At 38.6% G+C, this 21,493-nt stretch overlaps 1 protein-coding gene across 2 annotated transcripts; it reads left to right on the plus strand.

Annotated features, from left to right (window-relative positions):
- Positions 1-4,521: 4,521 nt before the first annotated feature.
- Positions 4,522-20,811, plus strand: LOC135463808 (APOBEC1 complementation factor-like). 2 transcript variants are annotated; one of them, XM_064741252.1, is made up of 16 exons: positions 4,522-5,331; positions 5,828-6,008; positions 7,013-7,119; positions 8,503-8,601; positions 9,553-9,626; positions 10,661-10,757; positions 12,082-12,180; positions 13,420-13,493; positions 14,527-14,623; positions 15,948-16,046; positions 17,054-17,127; positions 18,162-18,258; positions 18,763-18,879; positions 19,185-19,320; positions 19,784-19,898; positions 20,343-20,811. In XM_064741252.1, exons 1-15 carry the CDS (start codon positions 4,639-4,641, stop codon positions 19,876-19,878), a joined length of 2,139 nt encoding a protein of 712 aa, XP_064597322.1. In that variant the 5' UTR covers positions 4,522-4,638; the 3' UTR covers positions 19,879-19,898; positions 20,343-20,811. The 2 variants fall into 2 exon arrangements, with proteins under 2 accessions (XP_064597322.1, XP_064597323.1); XM_064741253.1 differs by having other exon boundaries at positions 18,165-18,258.
- The last annotated feature ends 682 nt before the right edge of the window (positions 20,812-21,493 follow it).

The raw sequence follows: 21,493 nt of genomic DNA on the forward strand, positions 1-21,493 counted from the left end.
CACATTCTGTCCCTGATACGTTATCGAAAGGTGAAGAACTATGCAGGTATGTACCTGATGACAAAAAACACAAGGTCCGTGTGGTCCTGACTGAAATGAAATTTGATTTTTTGATAGCACCATCAATCAGATTTTGGAGAACTGTCTTGAGCTGTTCTTTGTGGATGGTGTGATAAACCTTTGTAACATCCCATTTTACAGTACAGCGGTCTGGTCGTAGCAGCGCTGTCATCAGTGTTTGACGATGTAGACTCTGATGCAGATGACCATCAAGATGATTATCTCTATTCTGATACAGGATAAGGCTGGAAACTACATTGTATGGACACTTGTATGAATGCATACATTCTACATGTTGAAATTTAAACTCATCATCAGAGAAATTATTAAATTAGTAAATATCTGACACTGAAAGACCTTGAAAAATTATCAGGCATTCATTTTGCATTTAAAACACTAACTTCAGCACGCGTGATATTTAATAATACTTGTTCAAATGCGCTTAAAATAAGAACTGCATGTATATGAGTGTAACAAGCGAGGCTTCGTGGCTCAGTCGGTAGAACGGTGGGACGTATCCCCTGAGTCGTGAATTTGATTCTCACTCGGGCCTGACGATTTTCCAGGTCTTTTTAGTGTCCGTTAATTACTATTTCAATATTTACAACTTAGTACATGTTCTGTACAGAATTCTTTTCCATAGTGGAAGCCCATGGTAAGGTTAATTGACAATAAAAACACTCATGATGTTAACGGTTGTCTTTCATAAATTTTTGTAGTATAAACAATTAGGATGCCACGGTAAATGTTCTATTAAATTTATTGAATTTTATTTTCTTTGACAAATCTTTGCAAGTGTCTTTTATACAGCAAAAGGAAACAAAAAAAATTAAACTGTGTTTAGTGTATCTCTTCTTAGGTAATAACAAAAAATACTTAATCCACCACACAGTGAGGAAAAATTCAGGATCACTTTACACAGTAATTCGGTGATATGAGAATGAAGCGCCCTTTCTGAATGAAAGATGTTGGATACTACAGAACTAAATCCTCCTTTGTTTCTTCAAAATATATGCTTACAAATGTATAAATAATTTACAATAAGAAGTAAAAGATCTATGCCATATAATAAAGGATATGCACACCCAATCTTGCTGTGGAGATTTTCTTTCTTGTATTTTTAGATGTTCTGGCCACACCAATTTAATTTTGTGTATTACAGGCAGATGATGGCAGGATTTTTTCATCATCGGAGGGAATGTAAAATAAAAATAAAATTTATGACAATGAATTTTTTTTCTTCGGAAAACTGTAGTACTTGCTGAAATTCTTTCGGAAAAGGCTCTTTTGAAGCAAGTATCCTGAAAATTAAAAGAAGAAAAGAAAATGCGGCATTTCTATCTCCTGAAGTCCAGGCGTCCTCAAAATGATTTGTATAAAATATTCTAACCATTCCCTTGGTCCGCAATTGTTTTCCTGTGTGGCGTTGAATGTTAAAGCATTGATGACAAGGCTCAACATGTTTGGTATGGAGCGAAACATTTCAGGACAGTTTTAACAAGGGGAATAAATCTGGGGGTGTATTATCATTGTATTAATGAGTTACTTCCCCTGAATTGTATAGAGCGAAGCATAGGAATGTCAGAGCTTTAATTTAATCAGGCGTTACTATATATGACTTAAAATCGTGGATTAATAAAGCAGTGTTTTGTATTGTCATTTTTGTTTATGTCTTATGATCCTATTTATTTATGTATTCATTTATTTACTGGCTATTACGGAAGCAACGAGTCAGAGGCATCGTGGCCTTTAATGACCGTCATTGTCTATCTTTCCGCTGTAATCCACTACGCTATATGTATGTAGCGTTGTATTGTTTGTGACGTGCTAGAAGGATGTCCCTTGTTTATTATTTCATAACATATCGCGTGAAGTAAAATGCAATTTGAAGAGAGTGTTTAACGGGTCAAAAGGCGTATTGAGTGTTGAGTTGTGTGGCCCCAAAACGGACCAGTTAGGTGACTTGGTTGAGTGTGTTTTTCCTGCGCAGTTATTTCGTTGAGGTCGGCATATGAGCCAGATTTCTGCAGCTGGTAGTTCAGTGACAACCCGTTGTAGTGTTGATACAAGGATTATGGTGTGAAGAGAGCACTTTTTATCCACAATATTAGCAAAGCATGCACAAAGAACATGAACTGGTATTGATTTCACTTCTCATCCTCAGAGGACGTGACGGCCATGTTCAGTAAAGCCACGGGGTACATGAATTTAAACATTAGCCTGGGTGCTGTGTTTGCCGGAGCCATGCTCAGCTGTTTTGCCTCTTGTTATATAGAGGTTAGTTGCTTTGCTATTTATAATTATAGTTTAATGTACTAAGTATCATATATCTAATTAATGACATGTGGGGACACAGCATTGTATTTTGGCGATATTCTCAGAATTGTCCAGCGGCGTTTTCCCAATAGAATTAGGCCTATTTAAAAGAATGTGCCATGCAGTGCTTGTCCTGTGAATTACTAAACAGCTAGCCAAGTAAAGATTTGTGGATTTATTAGTCACAGTGACAAGTACGTGGTCGGCTAAATTGGTTCCGGAATACTATGTTTTATTTAAGGACTCGTCATAAAAAGCTATGAAAACCAATTAATGCTTAACTTGTCCAAAACTTATTTTGAAATGAAGTTATTTGTACCATACGTCAAACACATGTATCTCATTTCCAGTTGTATGAAATATTTTTTATTTATTTATTTAGTTATTTTATTGATTTATTTATTTACTTGCTATTATAGAAGCAACGAGCAGAGTAATCGCGGTCTTTAAGGACCGTCGCTGTCCATCTTTCCGGGTGCCCAACGAGCAGCCCGGGCGGGCCGAAAACAGATTGACCGAAAACAGACGGACAGGGGCAGATAACCTATCCTATGTATACTTTGAAGCTTGTTCATTGAGTGGAGCTGATCTCATTTTACATTTGATTACGCCAGTATTTTAATCCACCACGCTATATGTATGTAGCGTTGTATTGTTTGTGACGTGCTAGAAGGAGGTCTTGTTTATTATTTTACAACATAGTGCGTGAAGTAAAATGCAATTTGAAGAGAGTGTTTAACGGTCAAAGGAGTTTTATTTATTTTTGGATAACTTATAAGGCAAAGTGATGTCATTTATTTGCTTGTTTAGTTGATGTGTTACGCCTCACTCAAAATTCTTGCATTCATTTGTCGGCGGGCATGTCTAGGGGTTTGGCTAAGTTGGGTATCAATAATCCTGCGAAACTCGGTGTGCCTGGTCTGGATTCGAACCCAAGATAGGTCTCATTGATGAAGGGCTAAAAAACTTTCAGTAGTCGTCATTCCCCCCCCCCCCCCCCCCCCCCCCCCCGGGTGAGCCATGTCCCAGGCATAGACCTCTATTTGTCAAAATATGCGGTCTTTATTATAACACATTATAATACAAACCTTTCTCATGCAAGCCGTGTTTAGGCAGCTGTTTAGTTTACAGGCCCTAATCTAAGTTATACATGTATATCCATGTCTTAAAGATTGAAGTGCCGGATCAATATACTTGTACCTTAGGTCATCAATGGCTGATCACATGATCTGTTGGAAGAGTTCCACAGATGGGTCGGGGTGGCTGGCATAGCTAGCATAGCATGGAGCTGTTGGAGCTGCTCCACTCAACTTTACAAGCCGACGTTTTGCTCCCTGTCGCACTCATTGGTCTGTCATGTCCCTCGCTCATTGGACGTCGCAGTGCGAAGGTTTGCCTGGAACATGATAAGCTGTTCTAGAAGACAATCCAGAAGCTAGAACCACGCGAAAACAAAATTTGTTTTTTCTGTTTTGAATATTACACAGGACAATGCCTGTTGTCAAATCGATGTCAGCGATAGTAAAGTGGATTTGAGTCATTTTCAGCCACCCACATAGCCTTGGTATTTTTTGCAGAACTCATGTGATGTTTTTATGTACAACATAACGCTAGACATGCAGGCCATCGACTGAAACTGACATATTTATCATACGAGCATGCAGTATAAAGACATGCCGTATTTCGTTCAGCGAATTTCAGGGGGAATAACTCTGGGCCGCTTGTTGACAAGACTATAGACGGGGAACACACTGCATGGCTAATCGAAGCCCACCTGTTTAAACGGATATATGTCAAATTTAAGAAAATAATAATTATTGGGACATCACTGTTAGCGTTGTATGACTAATCTAAGCCCACTTGCCATCATGCTCGCTAGGTCTCCAAAAAAAAAAAAAAAAAAAAGTTGGTATAACACTCACTGAAGTATAAACACATGCCATATTTCGTACTATGAATGGTTCAATTTTCGATACTTGAGACTCACAGGTGAACTGCTTTCGCAGTGGCACAGCGAGTGCTACATAACCGTATGCCTCCAAGTTATCAGCTTATTTATTTTACCTGTATGTTGCCTTACACGTTTCTGTGGTCATATTCTCTGGATTTGGTGCCTTTTCTATGTAAATTTTAATAAAACAATAATTATTGGACATCCTAGATGGCGCTGTAGGGCTCTTCTAAGCCCACGCACATGCGTGGCAAAGCCCAGTTTGCCTACTTCTAGTTCGTCAGCAGTGAGACCAGCAGCAAGGTGTAGGTATGGCATCCGCGGAGAAGGCTTTGCCGCGTCGTGTGACCTGGGCGCCAAACGTAGAAGCCTTGGTGAAACTTATGGAAAGAACAGGATACACCATGCGGCAAGAAAAAAGGCAAAGAAAGTACGGCGGTCCACCTCCCGACTGGGAAAGCCCGGCTCCTTTAAAGGGTTGCGAAATTTTCGTCGGAAATATTCCAAGTGACTGTTATGAAGACGAGCTTGTTCCAGTATTTGAGAAGATAGGGAAGATTTACGAACTGAGACTCGTAATGAACCGCCGCTCTGGATCCCATAGACGATATGGATTCGTTATGTACACTAACAAAGAACACGCGAAACAAGCGATAAAGGAGCTTAACAATTACGAAATTCGTAAAGGCCGGCTCTTGGATGTTGGCAAATCTGCCGACAACTGTCGAGTGTTTGTTGGAGGTATTCCAAAGAACAAACAGAGAGATGAAATTTTGCGGGAGATGAAAAAAGTAACAGATGATGTAACGGATGTCTTTGTACCTTCATCAGCCTTTGTCGAAACAAGCAACCGTGGATTTGCGTTCGTGAAATATGAATCGCATCAGGCAGCCGCCATGGCAAGAAAGAAGCTCATTTCCAACAGAATTCAGTTATGGGACCATCGGATTGTAGTTGATTGGGCTGAACCAGAACAAAATGTTGATGAAGACGTTATGTCTACTGTAAGTCATGTAATTTCCACTACAGAAGCTTTTTTGGTTGTCTCTTCGTTGCAAATTAAAACACATTTAATTGCCAATGTAGACAGCACCAGACGTCGGAAATATCGGTTGGTTAATTAGTTGTAAAATTCACGAGTAGGTATCACAGTCCAAACAAATTTGACCTTTATGTAAGCCGTTATTTGAAAAGTTATAATTGAACTAAAGTTTTTTGTATCAAAGGGGTATTTTGTGTGGATGGATATGTGTAAAATGTCGCGTAACTTCTTGAAATTTCTTATTGTCTGCTCTTTCATTTTCTGTCACAAGAGGGTGGTGTGTGCGCGCGCGCCGCATTTCTTGCAACAAGTGATTTCTTTTGTATGGGAGGCTGCGGTAATAATTAATATAGTCACTTATGGCTTAAAAGCACTGATGCATCGTCATCTTGTACATTAATATTGTGCATATTTGTATTACTGGAATAATGTTGATGTTGTGCATATTTGTATTACAGAGGAGAGTTTTGCACGTGAGGAACCTTAGGTCGACAACTACAGAAGACAAAATTAGAAAGCTGTGCAGTCAAGTTGTGGGAAGAGACAATGCTGTGGAAAGAATAAAGAAGATAAGAGATTATGCATTCATTCATTTTAGAGACAGAGATGATGCTATCATGGCCATGACTAAACTTAATGGTGAGAAAAATTATTTATTTTGGAGTTGTGTTGATTGGTTTTGGATAAATACAAATGCATTAACGGAAGTTTATTTCTTCTATCGGTAGGTGAATGTAGTTTTTGTGTGCATTTATAGAGTGTGATGTATTTCCATTCTGATAGTTCTGTTTCTGATAAGTAAAAGTTCATTTTCATTTGTCAGTCGCATGTGGCACATTATTATTTTTTAACTAGTTTTTCACTTGATTGATGTTTACAGAAAATTACATGATAGAATATCCACCAACATCTAAGGGAGAGTATTTGGAAAGCATGCTAACTCAAGTAATTAAGATGAAACAGTGAATAACTGACACATCGCTTGCCTATAGGATGTTTGATACTCCAACTACGTACAGGAAATGGCTCACAATTATGGGACAGACTTACACATATTTACAGAAGAGCACATACAGTATAAATTCACACTTCAAAACATAAGGTGTGGGCACTCTCTAGAACATTTGTTTGGATAAATTTCTGTATAAATTGGATTTTATGTTAGCTTATTATTAACTTAATATCATCCCTCATTCAACATGGATGGGAAGGTCTGAAGCAACCTGTGAATGGTTGTGGGTTTCCATTAGGCTCTGCCTGGTTTCCTCATGCTATAATGCTGGTCGCCGTCGTATAAGTGAAATATTCTTGAGTACAGCGTAAAAACGCCAATCAATAAATCATTCAGCATGAAAAGAAGCTGTTGAACATTAAATGATCAAATGTTTAAAGAGGGAAGTTGTTTCAACAGTTACATGTAATAGGCTGAATATTGAACCCAAGCTCCCAGGACCATTTTGCCAGGAATTTTTTGAGAAAATAAGAAGTTTTCTTTGGGAGAAACTCTAGGTAGACTGTATCTGGAACACTTTTTAACTGATGTGTAGCATTTGTACTACATCCTCATTCTTTCAAGAAATAAAATTAAAGGAAGATCAAGGTGAGAAGGCTTTATATAATAAGTCATATATATTTCTCTCTAGGAATGAATGTTGAAGGCACTTGCATTGAGGTTGTATGGGCAAGGTCTGTGGGCAAAACAAATTACGTGAGATACACCAAAATTGGGACAAGGGGATCTTTGTCTCAGGTGAGTTCCCAGCCTTAAAGCCTAGCACAAATGAACAATTTTGTTGTTGAAAATCTGATTTTCAGATGCAGGTGTAAAATGATCCAGAATATCGTTTACCTGCACACGGGCAACATTTGTTGGTCATTTTTGAAGATTCTAGCGGCAAAAGACAGTGAGATACGTTTAAGGTCATGTGATCCCAAAAGTTGCTTCAGTTTTGTAAGTACTCATATGACATTTCCATAGACGCTGATTGGTTGATGTAGGTGATAATAATCTCACAAGATCTAGATTGTCTGCACACAAGCAAAATCTTTTGGTGATATTCAGGTTTGTATTCACAAATTGCAAATATAAATTGTCTTGGGTTCCCCTGGGCTCTGTCTGCTTCTCTCCCATCATAATGCTGGCCACAGGCGTGTGAGTGAAAATATTCTAGCGTATGGCGTAAAAATCTAATCAAATAAATAAATACAATTTTAATAGTTTTTTATATTCATTTCTGGGGCCTCCGTGGCTCAGTTGGTTAGCGCGATAGCGCAGCGCAATGACCCAGGAGTCTCCACCAATGCGGTCGTTGTGATTTCAAGTCCAGCTCATGCTGGCTTCCTCTCCCGTCGTAAGTGGGAAGGTCTCTCAGCAACCTGCGCATGGTCATGGGTTTCCCCCGGCTCTGCCCGGTTTCCACCCACCATAATGCTGGCCGCCCTCATATAAGTGAAATATTCCTGAGTACGGCGCAAAACACCAATCAAATAAATAAATATTCATTTCTTTTATCTCTTTATAGCCCTTGTTTCTTCTATTTATGCAAAAGATATTGGAAGAAACATTATTTATATGTTCTCTATTTAGAGTTTTACTTTTGGGGATACATGTGCAGATGCATACAGCCATGAGGCAACTAAAACTCAGTTATACAAGTAAATATTATGGATGCATTGTGGTATTAAACCATAGGAAGAACAATATACAATGTAAGTAGGCTATATAAAATGGGGTTCAGTGTGAAACACCAGTGAGATAAAGGAAGAAAGAAGGTAAGAAATCATTTGGTCAATGTTGCTGCCACATCGTGAAAGTCATCTAAAATGTGTAATTCAGGACAGCCCAGCGATCATCCTCTCCCATAGGTTAAGTTTGTCTGTAACATAGTATGTGAAGTAAACTGTGTTAAGTTGGAAGAGTTCAAATGTTTTCAAATTGAGAGTTTGTGGAAGGTATTTGGTCGGAAACCGGGACCTGTCCACATTTTTCCCCCATCAGCTTTCGTTCACCATTGAAAACTCATCTGTCGTGTATGTGTGAAGCAAACTTTGCATATAAAAACCAAATTATTTATATATATTTATTTCAGGTAAATAATTGAATTTTACTACTGATGAAAATTCTTTATTGCAGGCTAATCAGGACTGTCACTTGGGTGAGGTTGATAGAGCATACAACGGAGGCCAGGAAGCGTTGGAATCTTGGAAGCAGAAAGAAGTATCATATGTCAGGGTAAGAGTTCCTCATATGTTAGGATAGGGGGTTCTGTTATATCAGGGTAAGAGTTCCTCGTATGTTAAGGTAGGGGGTTCTCATATATCTGGGTAGGAGGCTCTCATATGTCAGGGTAAGAGTTCCTCATATTTCAGGGTAGGGGGTTCCCATATGTCAGGGTAAGAGTTCCTCATATGTTAAGGTAGGGAGTTCTCATATATCTGGGTAGGAGGTTCTCATATGTCAGGGTAAGAGTTCCTCATATGTCAGGGTAGTGGGCTCTGTTATGTCAGGATAAGAGTTCCTCATATGTCAGGGTAGTGGGCTCTTGTTATGTCAGGGTAAGAGTTCCTCATATGTCAGGGTAGTGGGCTCTTGTTATGTCAGGGTAAGAGTTCCTCGTATGTTAAGGTAGGAGGTTCGCATATACCTGGGTAGGAGGTTCTCATATGTCAGGGTAAGAGTTCCTCATACATCAGGGTAGGGGGTTCCCATATGTCAGGGTAAAAAGTTCCTCATATGTTAGGGTAAGAGGTTCTCATATGTCAGCATAAGAGTTTCTGGTATGTAAGCATAGGGGTTTCAGATCCGGTATGCAAGGGTAGGGAATGCCACTGATGGTTTATGATGTTGAAATTTTCCAGTGAGTAGAAATATTGAAGGCCTCATATGTGTAGTATAATGCCTTAGCCTTTCAGGCAGTTGATTAAAAAATGATTAGAACTACATGCTAAAAATCTGTAATAATAACTCTTTTTTTAATCGGTGTATAATACTATATTCAAGAATTGTCACATTATTCCACCACGATCAGGTTTATGGATGGAGGAAATTGGAGTAAGACCTGGATTTGTACACGAATTTATAGGTCAAGTACCTACAGTGGAAGCAAGTCAGCTGTTCAACCGTCTGAGCGAATCTGCTTTGGTTGTATGACAAGTGTACTTGATACTGTGACAAATTTTTCAGGGCTATGGCTATGATTTTGATCCTAGTTACTCTCCACCATCGTATTACAACCCGATGTCTCCACCACCCGCAAGGTAAGAACTATTTTGGCCTGAAATCCACAACTCTGTTCACCCAATATAAGAATACAGATGAGAATCCAGCACAGCAGATGATCTTGCAGTCAGAATAGAGTTGTATTCTTGGAATTTTTATAAAAAATCGGTTAGCTTAGAACAATATTTGCGGAATTAGGAGCATAGGTTGTCATATACCACCGTGTGTGTCCAGTTTGTCTGTTTAATATCAGGGTTCTCAGAACTGTCAGATACTCTGTCATTTGTGTGCTTCAGACCAGGGACAGGATATTTGTCTTTGGTTTTAAATCATTTCAGTTATGATCATCTGAGATGAAATCTTAGATAACCTAAGATTAAATTTTGCCTTATGATTTGTCTGTAATAACTGTAACTGTAAATAAGCATATGTAAGTGGGTTTTACAAAGTACAGTATTGTAGCTCTCCTGCTGATATGCTAATGGATACAGAGTACAGAGTGAGAACTAGAAAAATGACATGGGCAAGTCTACTTTGGCAACTAAAATCCAAAATGAGGTAATGACGGATTTCAGTTGGAAGGTGCTTCACATGGAGCAGAAATATTTGCAAGACTGTGCAAGGCATAGCTTTATTGAAAACAGGCGATTTTATTGAATGGTAGGGGCTTGTTTTTTGCCAAGAATTAATGTGAACTTCGTACCACCTGTGACCTATATTCTTAAATTGTCACTCTGTAGCTTTCCATTCATCAGCATACATGTAGGAAAGGTACACTACCATATTTAGTCGTTTTGCCATTGTGGCTGATAGAGTCATTTGACGTGAAAGAAGTTGCATTTATGTGTTATCCATGCAATGTCCTCAAAAAAAAAAAGCGTTTTATGAACTTCTTACATGTAAGTATACAAAGAGGCATTAAGTTTCATCAACCGAACCTTAATAACTCAATATATTTGATTTTATGTGAACGTCTCAGGAGGAAAAGCAGGAAGAAGAAACTTTAAGAAGGCTCAGTCACATAATTTTTACCATGAAATAGCTTGAATATTTGTACTTTTTGTACTGTTAGCAGGGGGTTGGCAGAGCGAGGTCCCATGGGCATCAGAAGCCCTGTGCGAGGCCCAGAGATGATGAGGGGGTGGGGCTTTAGGAAACATCCAGCAGAGGTGTGTATCGTTGTCAATGCAGAAGGTTTCTGGTCCCATATCCCATTAAAAAGTTGCGCATTGCAACTTATTCTGAAGCATGCTTAAAGGATTACGCAGATTACGTTTAAGGTCATGTGATCCCAAAAATTGCTTCAATTTTGTAAGTACTCATATGACATTTCCATAGACGCTGATTGGTTGATGTAGGTGATAATAATCTCACAAGATCTAGATTGTCTGCACACAAGCAAAATCTTTTGGTGATATTCAGGTTTGTATTCACAAATTGCAAATATAAATTGTCTTGGGTTCCACTGGGCTCTGTCTGCTTCTCTCCCATCATAATGCTGGCCACAGGCGTGTGAGTGAAAATATTCTAGCGTATGGCGTAAAAATCTAATCAAATAAATAAATACAATTTTAATAGTTTTTTATATTCATTTCTGGGGCCTCCGTGGCTCAGTTGGTTAGCGCGATAGCGCAGCGCAATGACCCAGGAGTCTCCACCAATGCGGTCGTTGTGAGTTCAAGTCCAGCTCATGCTGGCTTCCTCTCCCGTCGTAAGTGGGAAGGTCTCTCAGCAACCTGCGCATGGTCATGGGTTTCCCCCGGCTCTGCCCGGTTTCCACCCACCATAATGCTGGCCGCCCTTATATAAGTGAAATATTCCTGAGTACGGCGTAAAACACCAATCAAATAAATAAATATTCATTTCTTTTATCTCTTTATAGCCCTTGTTTCTTCTATTTATGCAAAAGATATTGGAAGAAACATTATTTATATGTTCTCTATTTAGAGTTTTACTTTTGGGGATACATGTGCAGATGCATACAGCCATGAGGCAACTAAAACTCAGTTATACAAGTAAATATTATGGATGCATTGTGGTATTAAACCATAGGAAGAACAATATACAATGTAAGTAGGCTATATAAAATGGGGTTCAGTGTGAAACACCAGTGAGATAAAGGAAGAAAGAAGGTAAGAAATCATTTGGTCAATGTTGCTGCCACATCGTGAAAGTCATCTAAAATGTGTAATTCAGGACAGCCCAGCGATCATCCTCTCCCATAGGTTAAGTTTGTCTGTAACATAGTATGTGAAGTAAACTGTGTTAAGTTGGAAGAGTTCAAATGTTTTCAAATTGAGAGTTTGTGGAAGGTATTTGGTCGGAAACCGGGACCTGTCCACATTTTTCCCCCATCAGCTTTCGTTCACCATTGAAAACTCATCTGTCGTGTATGTGTGAAGTAAACTTTGCATATAAAAACCAAATTATTTATATATATTTATTTCAGGTAAACAATTGAATTTTACTACTGATGAAAATTCTTTATTGCAGGCTAATCAGGACTGTCACTTGGGTGAGGTTGATAGAGCATACAACGGAGGCCAGGAAGCGTTGGAATCTTGGAAGCAGAAAGAAGTATCATATGTCAGGGTAAGAGTTCCTCATATGTTAGGATAGGGGGTTCTGTTATATCAGGGTAAGAGTTCCTCGTATGTTAAGGTAGGGGGTTCTCATATATCTGGGTAGGAGGCTCTCATATGTCAGGGTAAGAGTTCCTCATATGTCAGGGTAGGGGGTTCCCATATGTCAGGGTAAGAGTTCCTCATATGTTAAGGTAGGGGGTTCTCATATATCTGGGTAGGAGGTTCTCATATGTCAGGGTAAGAGTTCCTCATATGTCAGGGTAGTGGGCTCTGTTATGTCAGGATAAGAGTTCCTCATATGTCAGGGTAGTGGGCTCTTGTTATGTCAGGGTAAGAGTTCCTCGTATGTCAGGGTAGTGGGCTCTGTTATGTCAGGGTAAGAGTTCCTCGTATGTCAGGGTAGTGGGCTCTGTTATGTCAGGGTAAGAGTTCCTCTTATGTTAAGGTAGGAGGTTCGCATATACCTGGGTAGGAGGTTCTCATATGTCAGGGTAAGAGTTCCTCATACATCAGGGTAGGGGGTTCCCATATGTCAGGGTAAAAAGTTCCTCATATGTTAGGGTAAGAGGTTCTCATATGTCAGCATAAGAGTTTCTGGTATGTAAGCATAGGGGTTTCAGATCCGGTATGCAAGGGTAGGGAATGCCACTGATGGTTTATGATGTTGAAATTTTCCAGTGAGTAAAAATATTGAAGGCCTCATATGTGTAGTATAATGCCTTAGCCTTTCAGGCAGTTGATTAAAAAATGATTAGAACTACATGCTAAAAATCTTTAATAATAACTTTTTTTTTTTTTAATCGGTGTATAATACTATATTCAAGAATTGTCACTTTATTCCACCACGATCAGGTTTATGGATGGAGGAAATTGGAGTAAGACCCAGATTTGTACACAAATTTATAGGTCAAGTACCTACAGTGGAAGCAAGTCAGCTGTTCAACCATCTGAGCGATCTTTCAGGCAGTTGATTAAAAAATGATTAGAACTACATGCTAAAAATCTGTAATAATAACTCTTTTTTTAATCGGTGTATAATACTATATTCAAGAATTGTCACATTATTCCACCACGATCAGGTTTATGGATGGAGGAAATTGGAGTAAGACCTGGATTTGTACACGAATTTATAGGTCAAGTACCTACAGTGGAAGCAAGTCAGCTGTTCAACCGTCTGAGCGAATCTGCTTTTATGCATGCTTTGGTTGTATGACAAGTGTACTTGATACTGTGACAAATTTTTCAGGGCTATGGCTATGATTTTGATCCTAGTTACTCTCCACCATCGTATTACAACCCGATGTCTCCACCACCCGCAAGGTAAGAACTATTTTGGCCTGAAATCCACAACTCTGTTCACCCAATATAAGAATACAGATGAGAATCCAGCACAGCAGATGATCTTGCAGTCAGAATAGAGTTGTATTCTTGGAATTTTTATAAAAAATTGGTTAGCTTAGAACAATATTTGCGGAATTAGGAGCATAGGTTGTCATATACCGCCGTGTGTGTCCAGTTTGTCTGTTTAATATCAGGGTTCTCAGAACTGTCAGATACTCTGTCATTTGTGTGCTTCAGACCAGGGACAGGATATTTGTCTTTGGTTTTAAATCATTTCAGTTATGATCATCTAAGATGAAATCTTAGATAACCTAAGATTAAATTTTGCCTTATGATTTGTCTGTAATAACTGTAACTGTAAATAAGCATATGTAAGTGGGTTTTACAAAGTACAGTATTGTAGCTCTCCTGCTGATATGCTAATGGATACAGAGTACAGAGTGAGAACTAGAAAAATGACATGGGCAAGTCTACTTTGGCAACTAAAATCTAAAATGAGGTAATGACGGATTTCAGTTGGAAGGTGCTTCACATGGAGCAGAAATATTTGCAAGACTGTGCAAGGCATAGCTTTATTGAAAACAGGCGATTTTATTGAATGGTAGGGGCTTGTTTTTTGCCAAGAATTAATGTGAACTTCGTACCACCTGTGACCTATATTCTTAAATTGTCACTCTGTAGCTTTCCATTCATCAGCATACATGTAGGAAAGGTACACTACCATATTTGGTCGTTTTGCCGTTGAGGCTTATAGAGTCATTTGACGTGAAAGAAGTTGCATTTATGTGTTATCCATGCAATGTCCTCAAAAAAAAAAGCGTTTTATGAACTTCTTACATGTAAGTATACAAAGAGGCATTAAGTTTCATCAACCGAACCTTAATAACTCAATATATTTGATTTTATGTGAACGTCTCAGGAGGAAAAGCAGGAAGAAGAAACTTTAAGAAGGCTCAGTCACATAATTTTTACCATGAAATAGCTTGAATATTTGTACTTTTTGTACTGTTAGCAGGGGGTTGGCAGAGCGAGGTCCCATGGGCATCAGAAGCCCTGTGCGAGGCCCAGAGATGATGAGGGGGTGGGGCTTTAGGAAACATCCAGCAGAGGTGTGTATCGTTGTCAATGCAGAAGGTTTCTGGTCCCATATCCCATTAAAAAGTTGCGCATTGCAACTTATTCTGAAGCATGCTTAAAGGATTACGCAGATTACGTTTAAGGTCATGTGATCCCAAAAATTGCTTCAATTTTGTAAGTACTCATATGACATTTCCATAGACGCTGATTGGTTGATGTAGGTGATAATAATCTCACAAGATCTAGATTGTCTGCACACAAGCAAAATCTTTTGGTGATATTCAGGTTTGTATTCACAAATTGCAAATATAAATTGTCTTGGGTTCCCCTGGGCTCTGTCTGCTTCTCTCCCATCATAATGCTGGCCACAGGCGTGTGAGTGAAAATATTCTAGCGTATGGCGTAAAAATCTAATCAAATAAATAAATACAATTTTAATAGTTTTTTATATTCATTTCTGGGGCCTCCGTGGCTCAGTTGGTTAGCGCGATAGCGCAGCGCAATGACCCAGGAGTCTCCACCAATGCGGTCGTTGTGAGTTCAAGTCCAGCTCATGCTGGCTTCCTCTCCCGTCGTAAGTGGGAAGGTCTCTCAGCAACCTGCGCATGGTCATGGGTTTCCCCCGGCTCTGCCCGGTTTCCACCCACCATAATGCTGGCCGCCCTTATATAAGTGAAATATTCCTGAGTACGGCGTAAAACACCAATCAAATAAATAAATATTCATTTCTTTTATCTCTTTATAGCCCTTGTTTCTTCTATTTATGCAAAAGATATTGGAAGAAACATTATTTATATGTTCTCTATTTAGAGTTTTACTTTTGGGGATACATGTGCAGATGCATACAGCCATGAGGCAACTAAAACTCAGTTATACAAGTAAATATTATGGATGCATTGTGGTATTAAACCATAGGAAGAACAATATACAATGTAAGTAGGCTATATAAAATGGGGTTCAGTGTGAAACACCAGTGAGATAAAGGAAGAAAGAAGGTAAGAAATCATTTGGTCAATGTTGCTGCCACATCGTGAAAGTCATCTAAAATGTGTAATTCAGGACAGCCCAGCGATCATCCTCTCCCATAGGTTAAGTTTGTCTGTAACATAGTATGTGAAGTAAACTGTGTTAAGTTGGAAGAGTTCAAATGTTTTCAAATTGAGAGTTTGTGGAAGGTATTTGGTCGGAAACCGGGACCTGTCCACATTTTTCCCCCATCAGCTTTCGTTCACCATTGAAAACTCATCTGTCGTGTATGTGTGAAGTAAACTTTGCATATAAAAACCAAATTATTTATATATAGTTATTTCAGGTAAATAATTGAATTTTACTACTGATGAAAATTCTTTATTGCAGGCTAATCAGGACTGTCACTTGGGTGAGGTTGATAGAGCATACAACGGAGGCCAGGAAGCGTTGGAATCTTGGAAGCAGAAAGAAGTATCATATGTCAGGGTAAGAGTTCCTCATATGTTAGGATAGGGGGTTCTGTTATATCAGGGTAAGAGTTCCTCGTATGTTAAGGTAGGGGGTTCTCATATATCTGGGTAGGAGGCTCTCATATGTCAGGGTAAGAGTTCCTCATATGTCAGGGTAGGGGGTTCCCATATGTCAGGGTAAGAGTTCCTCATATGTTAAGGTGGGGGTTCTCATATATCTGGGTAGGAGGTTCTCATATGTCAGGGTAAGAGTTCCTCATATGTCAGGGTAGTGGGCTCTGTTATGTCAGGGTAAGAGTTCCTCATATGTCAGGGTAGTGGGCTCTGTTATGTCAGGATAAGAGTTCCTCATATGTCAGGGTAGTGGGCTCTTGTTATGTCAGGGTAAGAGTTCCTCGTATGTCAGGGTAGTGGGCTCTGTTATGTCAGGGTAAGAGTTCCTCGTATGTTAAGGTAGGAGGTTCGCATATACCTGGGTAGGAGGTTCTCATATGTCAGGGTAAGAGTTCCTCATACATCAGGGTAGGGGGTTCCCATATGTCAGGGTAAAAAGTTCCTCATATGTTAGGGTAAGAGGTTCTCATATGTCAGCATAAGAGTTTCTGGTATGTAAGCATAGGGGTTTCAGATCCGGTATGCAAGGGTAGGGAATGCCACTGATGGTTTATGATGTTGAAATTTTCCAGTGAGTAGAAATATTGAAGGCCTCATATGTGTAGTATAATGCCTTAGCCTTTCAGGCAGTTGATTAAAAAATGATTAGAACTACATGCTAAAAATCTGTAATAATAACTCTTTTTTTAATTGGTGTATAATACTATATTCAAGAATTGTCACATTATTCCACCACGATCAGGTTTATGGATAGAGGAAATTGGAGTAAGACCTGGATTTGTACACAAATTTATAGGTCAAGTACCTACAGTGGAAGCAAGTCAGCTGTTCAACCGTCTGAGCGAATCTGCTTTTATGCATGCTTTGGTTGTATGACAAGTGTACTTGATACTGTGACAAATTTTTCAGGGCTATGGCTATGATTTTGATCCTAGTTACTCTCCACCATCGTATTACAACCCGATGTCTCCACCACCCGCAAGGTAAGAGCTATTTTGGCCTGAAATCCACAACTCTGTTCACCCAATATAAGAATACAGATGAGAATCCAGCACAGCAGATGATCTTGCAGTCAGAATAGAGTTGTATTCTTGGAATTTTTATAAAAAATCGGTTAGCTTAGAACAATATTTGCGGAATTAGGAGCATAGGTTGTCATATACCGCCGTGTGTGTCCAGTTTGTCTGTTTAATATCAGGGTTCTCAGAACTGTCAGATACTCTGTCATTTGTGTGCTTCAGACCAGGGACAGGATATTTGTCTTTGGTTTTAAATCATTTCAGTTATGATCATCTAAGATGAAATCTTAGATAACCTAAGATTAAATTTTGCCTTATGATTTGTCTGTAATAACTGTAACTGTAAATAAGCATATGTAAGTGGGTTTTACAAAGTACAGTATTGTAGCTCTCCTGCTGATATGCTAATGGATACAGAGTACAGAGTGAGAACTAGAAAAATGACATGGGCAAGTCTACTTTGGCAACTAAAATCCAAAATGAGGTAATGACGGATTTCAGTTGGAAGGTGCTTCACATGGAGCAGAAATATTTGCAAGACTGTGCAAGGCATAGCTTTATTGAAAACAGGCGATTTTATTGAATGGTAGGGGCTTGTTTTTTGCCAAGAATTAATGTGAACTTCGTACCACCTGTGACCTATATTCTTAAATTGTCACTCTGTAGCTTTCCATTCATCAGCATACATGTAGGAAAGGTACACTACCATATTTAGTCGTTTTGCCATTGTGGCTGATAGAGTCATTTGACGTGAAAGAAGTTGCATTTATGTGTTATCCATGCAATGTCCTCAAAAAAAAAAAGCGTTTTATGAACTTCTTACATGTAAGTATACAAAGAGGCATTAAGTTTCATCAACCGAACCTTAATAACTCAATATATTTGATTTTATGTGAACGTCTCAGGAGGAAAAGCAGGAAGAAAAAACTTTAAGAAGGCTCAGTCACATAATTTTTACCATGAAATAGCTTGAATATTTGTACTTTTTGTACTGTTAGCAGGGGGTTGGCAGAGCGAGGTCCCATGGGCATCAGAAGCCCTGTGCAAGGCCAAGTGATGATGAGAGGGTGGGGCTTTAGGAAACATCCAGCAGAGGTGTGTATCGTTGTCAATGCAGAAGGTTTCTGGTCCCATATCCCATTAAAAAGTTGCGCATTGCAACTTATTCTGAAGCATGCTTAAAGGATTAGGCAGTCTTAAAATCTATAATCTGCCTACGCCATACTAAAAGACATGAACCGATTGTGCAATTAACCAGAAGGTGAGCTAGTTCAGTTTCGTTGAAGATGGGTGTTTGTTTAAACTTTGAAGTAACAGGTAACATACTTAGAAACTAATTCTTATCTAATATTTCCTATGCATGTAATGAGTTTTGAATTAAATTTCGTTAATCAGATGTGTTAATAGCTAAAGAAAAATTGGCTGTTTTGTTATCATTGAAAGTTGTCATAATGCAAGGCTCTGTGTTTAACCTTTGACCATGATTTTGTTTTGTGGAAGAATTTTTGTTTTACTAATTACCTTTAATTTATAGCCCGATTGCCCTAGTGAGGCTTCAGTAAATCAAGAGTGTCATGCATGTAACGATGTTCACTATAGGTGCTCGATGACCTTTGCCAGAAGAATGGATGGGGAAGTCCTGTATACCAGCTTCATTTTCTCATGGGAAGGGATGGAAGTGGTGCCCAACAGCTCTTACAGCTCTTTTTGTACCAGGTACTACCATAGGTTTCAACAAAATGTTGATAAGAAACTTGTTTGAAGAGATAAGAATCAAGTTCTTTTGCTGGAATGTAACTTTTTTATTTATTTATTTATTTATTTATTTATTTATACAATTAATCATGTCCATGTGTACCATAAAGAATAAGAAGTAAATTATCTTTTAAAAAATAATTGATCTGAAGTAAATCGAAAAAAAGAATTTCGTGGTTGTGATTTATACATGTATAAGTGTCATGTAGAAGTTGATGTTAGGCATTTACATTGTTAATCTATGGCAAAGTACATTTGTCTTTCAGATCACCATACCAGCTCTCAGTACTCAGTTTCCAAATCATTACCCATTTACCCCAAATAAACTGTGTTCTACTGTTGAGGGGGCAAAGGTTTTTGCAGCAGAGTACACTTTGATGCAGTTAGGTGTGCCTCTTGAAGGTAAAGTTAGTGTCCAGAGAAAAAAGGAAAGACAAACAATTGCCTCACCGCCCAAGCTCTACCCTTTTTCACTTACGATACATGATTGAATAAGTGGCCATTGTATGCTTTGATTTCTTCTTTCTTTCCTGAACCAGAAAGTAAGAGCTATCTCATTTTACATGTTTGTAACAGTATATGAAAAGTATAAAAACTTCTTTACTGGATAATATGTAATAAGACATGCTGCAAAGACTTAATTGCTGAAAATTACTATTAATAGCTGAGCTGTTTGCCGTTATGTAAGCACTTGTGACACGCATCAGGTATTCTGTGTCTTAGCAACTCGTTTGAAGAATGAAGTGTTAAATACTCACACACATACATGCATGCGGTTACCCAAGTATATTTTGAATGAATATTAGCCAGGAAAGTAACTATTTGCATAACTAGAATTGTCATAGTTTATTGTTTTGTGCTGCAGCCCTAGAGTACATTAGCCCACCATATCCTTACACCCAGCCGAGCTATGTCATCCACCCCGGCCCACCTGTGGAACTCTTCCAACAGATCATGTGAAAAGCCATTGATGACCTAAGGTACATGTATATTGATCCGGCACTTCAATCTCTAAGACAATGGATATACATGTATAACTTAGATTAGGGTCTGGAAACTAAACACCTGCCTAAACACGGCTCGCGTGAGAAAGGTTTGTATAATAATGTGCTATAATAAAGACCGCATATTTTTGACTTATAGAGTTAGGAAAATAAGCGTTTAAATCATCTTTTACAATTTGACTTCAGACAAAATCAGCTTTATGGAACCTGTGCCTCACGTGTTCTGGATAATGGTATATGTTACTTAAACCCTGACCTTAGAAATAAGCGATGTTAGTCGAATTTTAATGTAAAATATTTGTGATACCAACCAAAGTTTCCATCATAATGAATATAAGAATGAAGCTGTTGTTCATGTCTAGCGAATAAGGACTGATTGAAAAATCCTCAAATAATTTAATGTTTTAATTTCTACCACAGGAAAACGAGAAAGATTTATGTGAAGTTGAACAGTACAAGAAGGCTGAGTTGGCATTACAAAACTCCCTGCCACACTTAAGCTAGTCTGAGATCCAGCTCATCATACAGTGATATCAGATGATATAGATCACCAAGTTTATATTCATTGTAATGATACACATACTCACCTTACTTGGCTGATACCAGCACATGTCAATATGTGAATTATATGTACACTCAGCATACCGTTTATGACTTTCAGTAGTTTCAAATCTTAGTGAATGATTTATGGCAAATTTTTACTGAGCAGTTGTTTTCCATTTTCCAATCACGTGCCACTTAACAAATAGATGAACCGGTATGTTGTTTATTCTGTATATGTACACTCAGCATACCGTTTATGACTTTTAGTAGTTTCAAATCTTAGTGAATGATTTATGGCAAATTTTTACTGAGCAGTTGTTTTCCATTTTCCAATCATGTGCCACTTAACAAATAGATGAACCGGTATGTTGTTTTTTCTGCTAGGTTGTGTTTATATTTATTATACATTATATTAATGTATTCCAGCTAATTGCTATAAAATCATTTTTCATCATAGTCTCGCCTTGTTGGTTTCTGTTTAGATCTAGAGAAAAAGCGTGATGATACACTGTATCATTTATCAGGCTGCTAAGTTGTGATGTGAAGTTATGCTACATACGTATGTCCTGAGGACCGTATGGTTTGCTTAGAGCTTTAAGTCTGGAGGTTTATTGGGTGCCTGGCAAAGTGCACTGGTCCCTCTTTTCAACTTCAATTTTCTTCAAAGTGATATGCACGCTTATGTCTTTTTCTTTGCGTTTTTACGTTGTACTTAACAGTTTTTTTTCAGGTGTTTGTACATATTCTGTGTCTTCTTGTAGCAGATCGAGTCCATGCTGCCGCCTTGAAGTATCATGCCGAAGACAGCAGACATGACACTCCATCCAGTTACATTATACTTACATTAGCTCAGCTGGTTCTGTTTCCTTGCTCTAACTTCCCAGTGCTCTGGTCTGGTCCTGACTTCATGTCATAGAGGGGTAATGATCTGTAGCGAGAGTGCCCCTGTCAGCCAGGGTCCTTACCTGTAATTCAGAACCACGTCCGTGCCTATCCATTTCAATCTCAGTGTAGCTCAACGACACGCT

Source organism: Liolophura sinensis, chromosome 3 (assembly GCF_032854445.1).
Source record: "Liolophura sinensis isolate JHLJ2023 chromosome 3, CUHK_Ljap_v2, whole genome shotgun sequence".
In the NCBI taxonomy this organism is placed as follows: domain Eukaryota; kingdom Metazoa; phylum Mollusca; class Polyplacophora; order Chitonida; family Chitonidae; genus Liolophura; species Liolophura sinensis.

Bases quoted from the DNA above. Each gene is read 5' to 3' on its own strand.
- LOC135463808 (XM_064741252.1), top strand. From the start codon at position 4,639: ATGGCATCCGCGGAGAAGGCTTTGCCGCGTCGTGTGACCTGGGCGCCA. The intron at 7,120-8,502 runs GTGAGTTCCCAG...TCTTTATTGCAG, and splicing joins CAAGGGGATCTTTGTCTCAG to GCTAATCAGGACTGTCACTT. The intron at 19,321-19,783 runs GTAAAGTTAGTG...TTTGTGCTGCAG, and splicing joins GTTAGGTGTGCCTCTTGAAG to CCCTAGAGTACATTAGCCCA.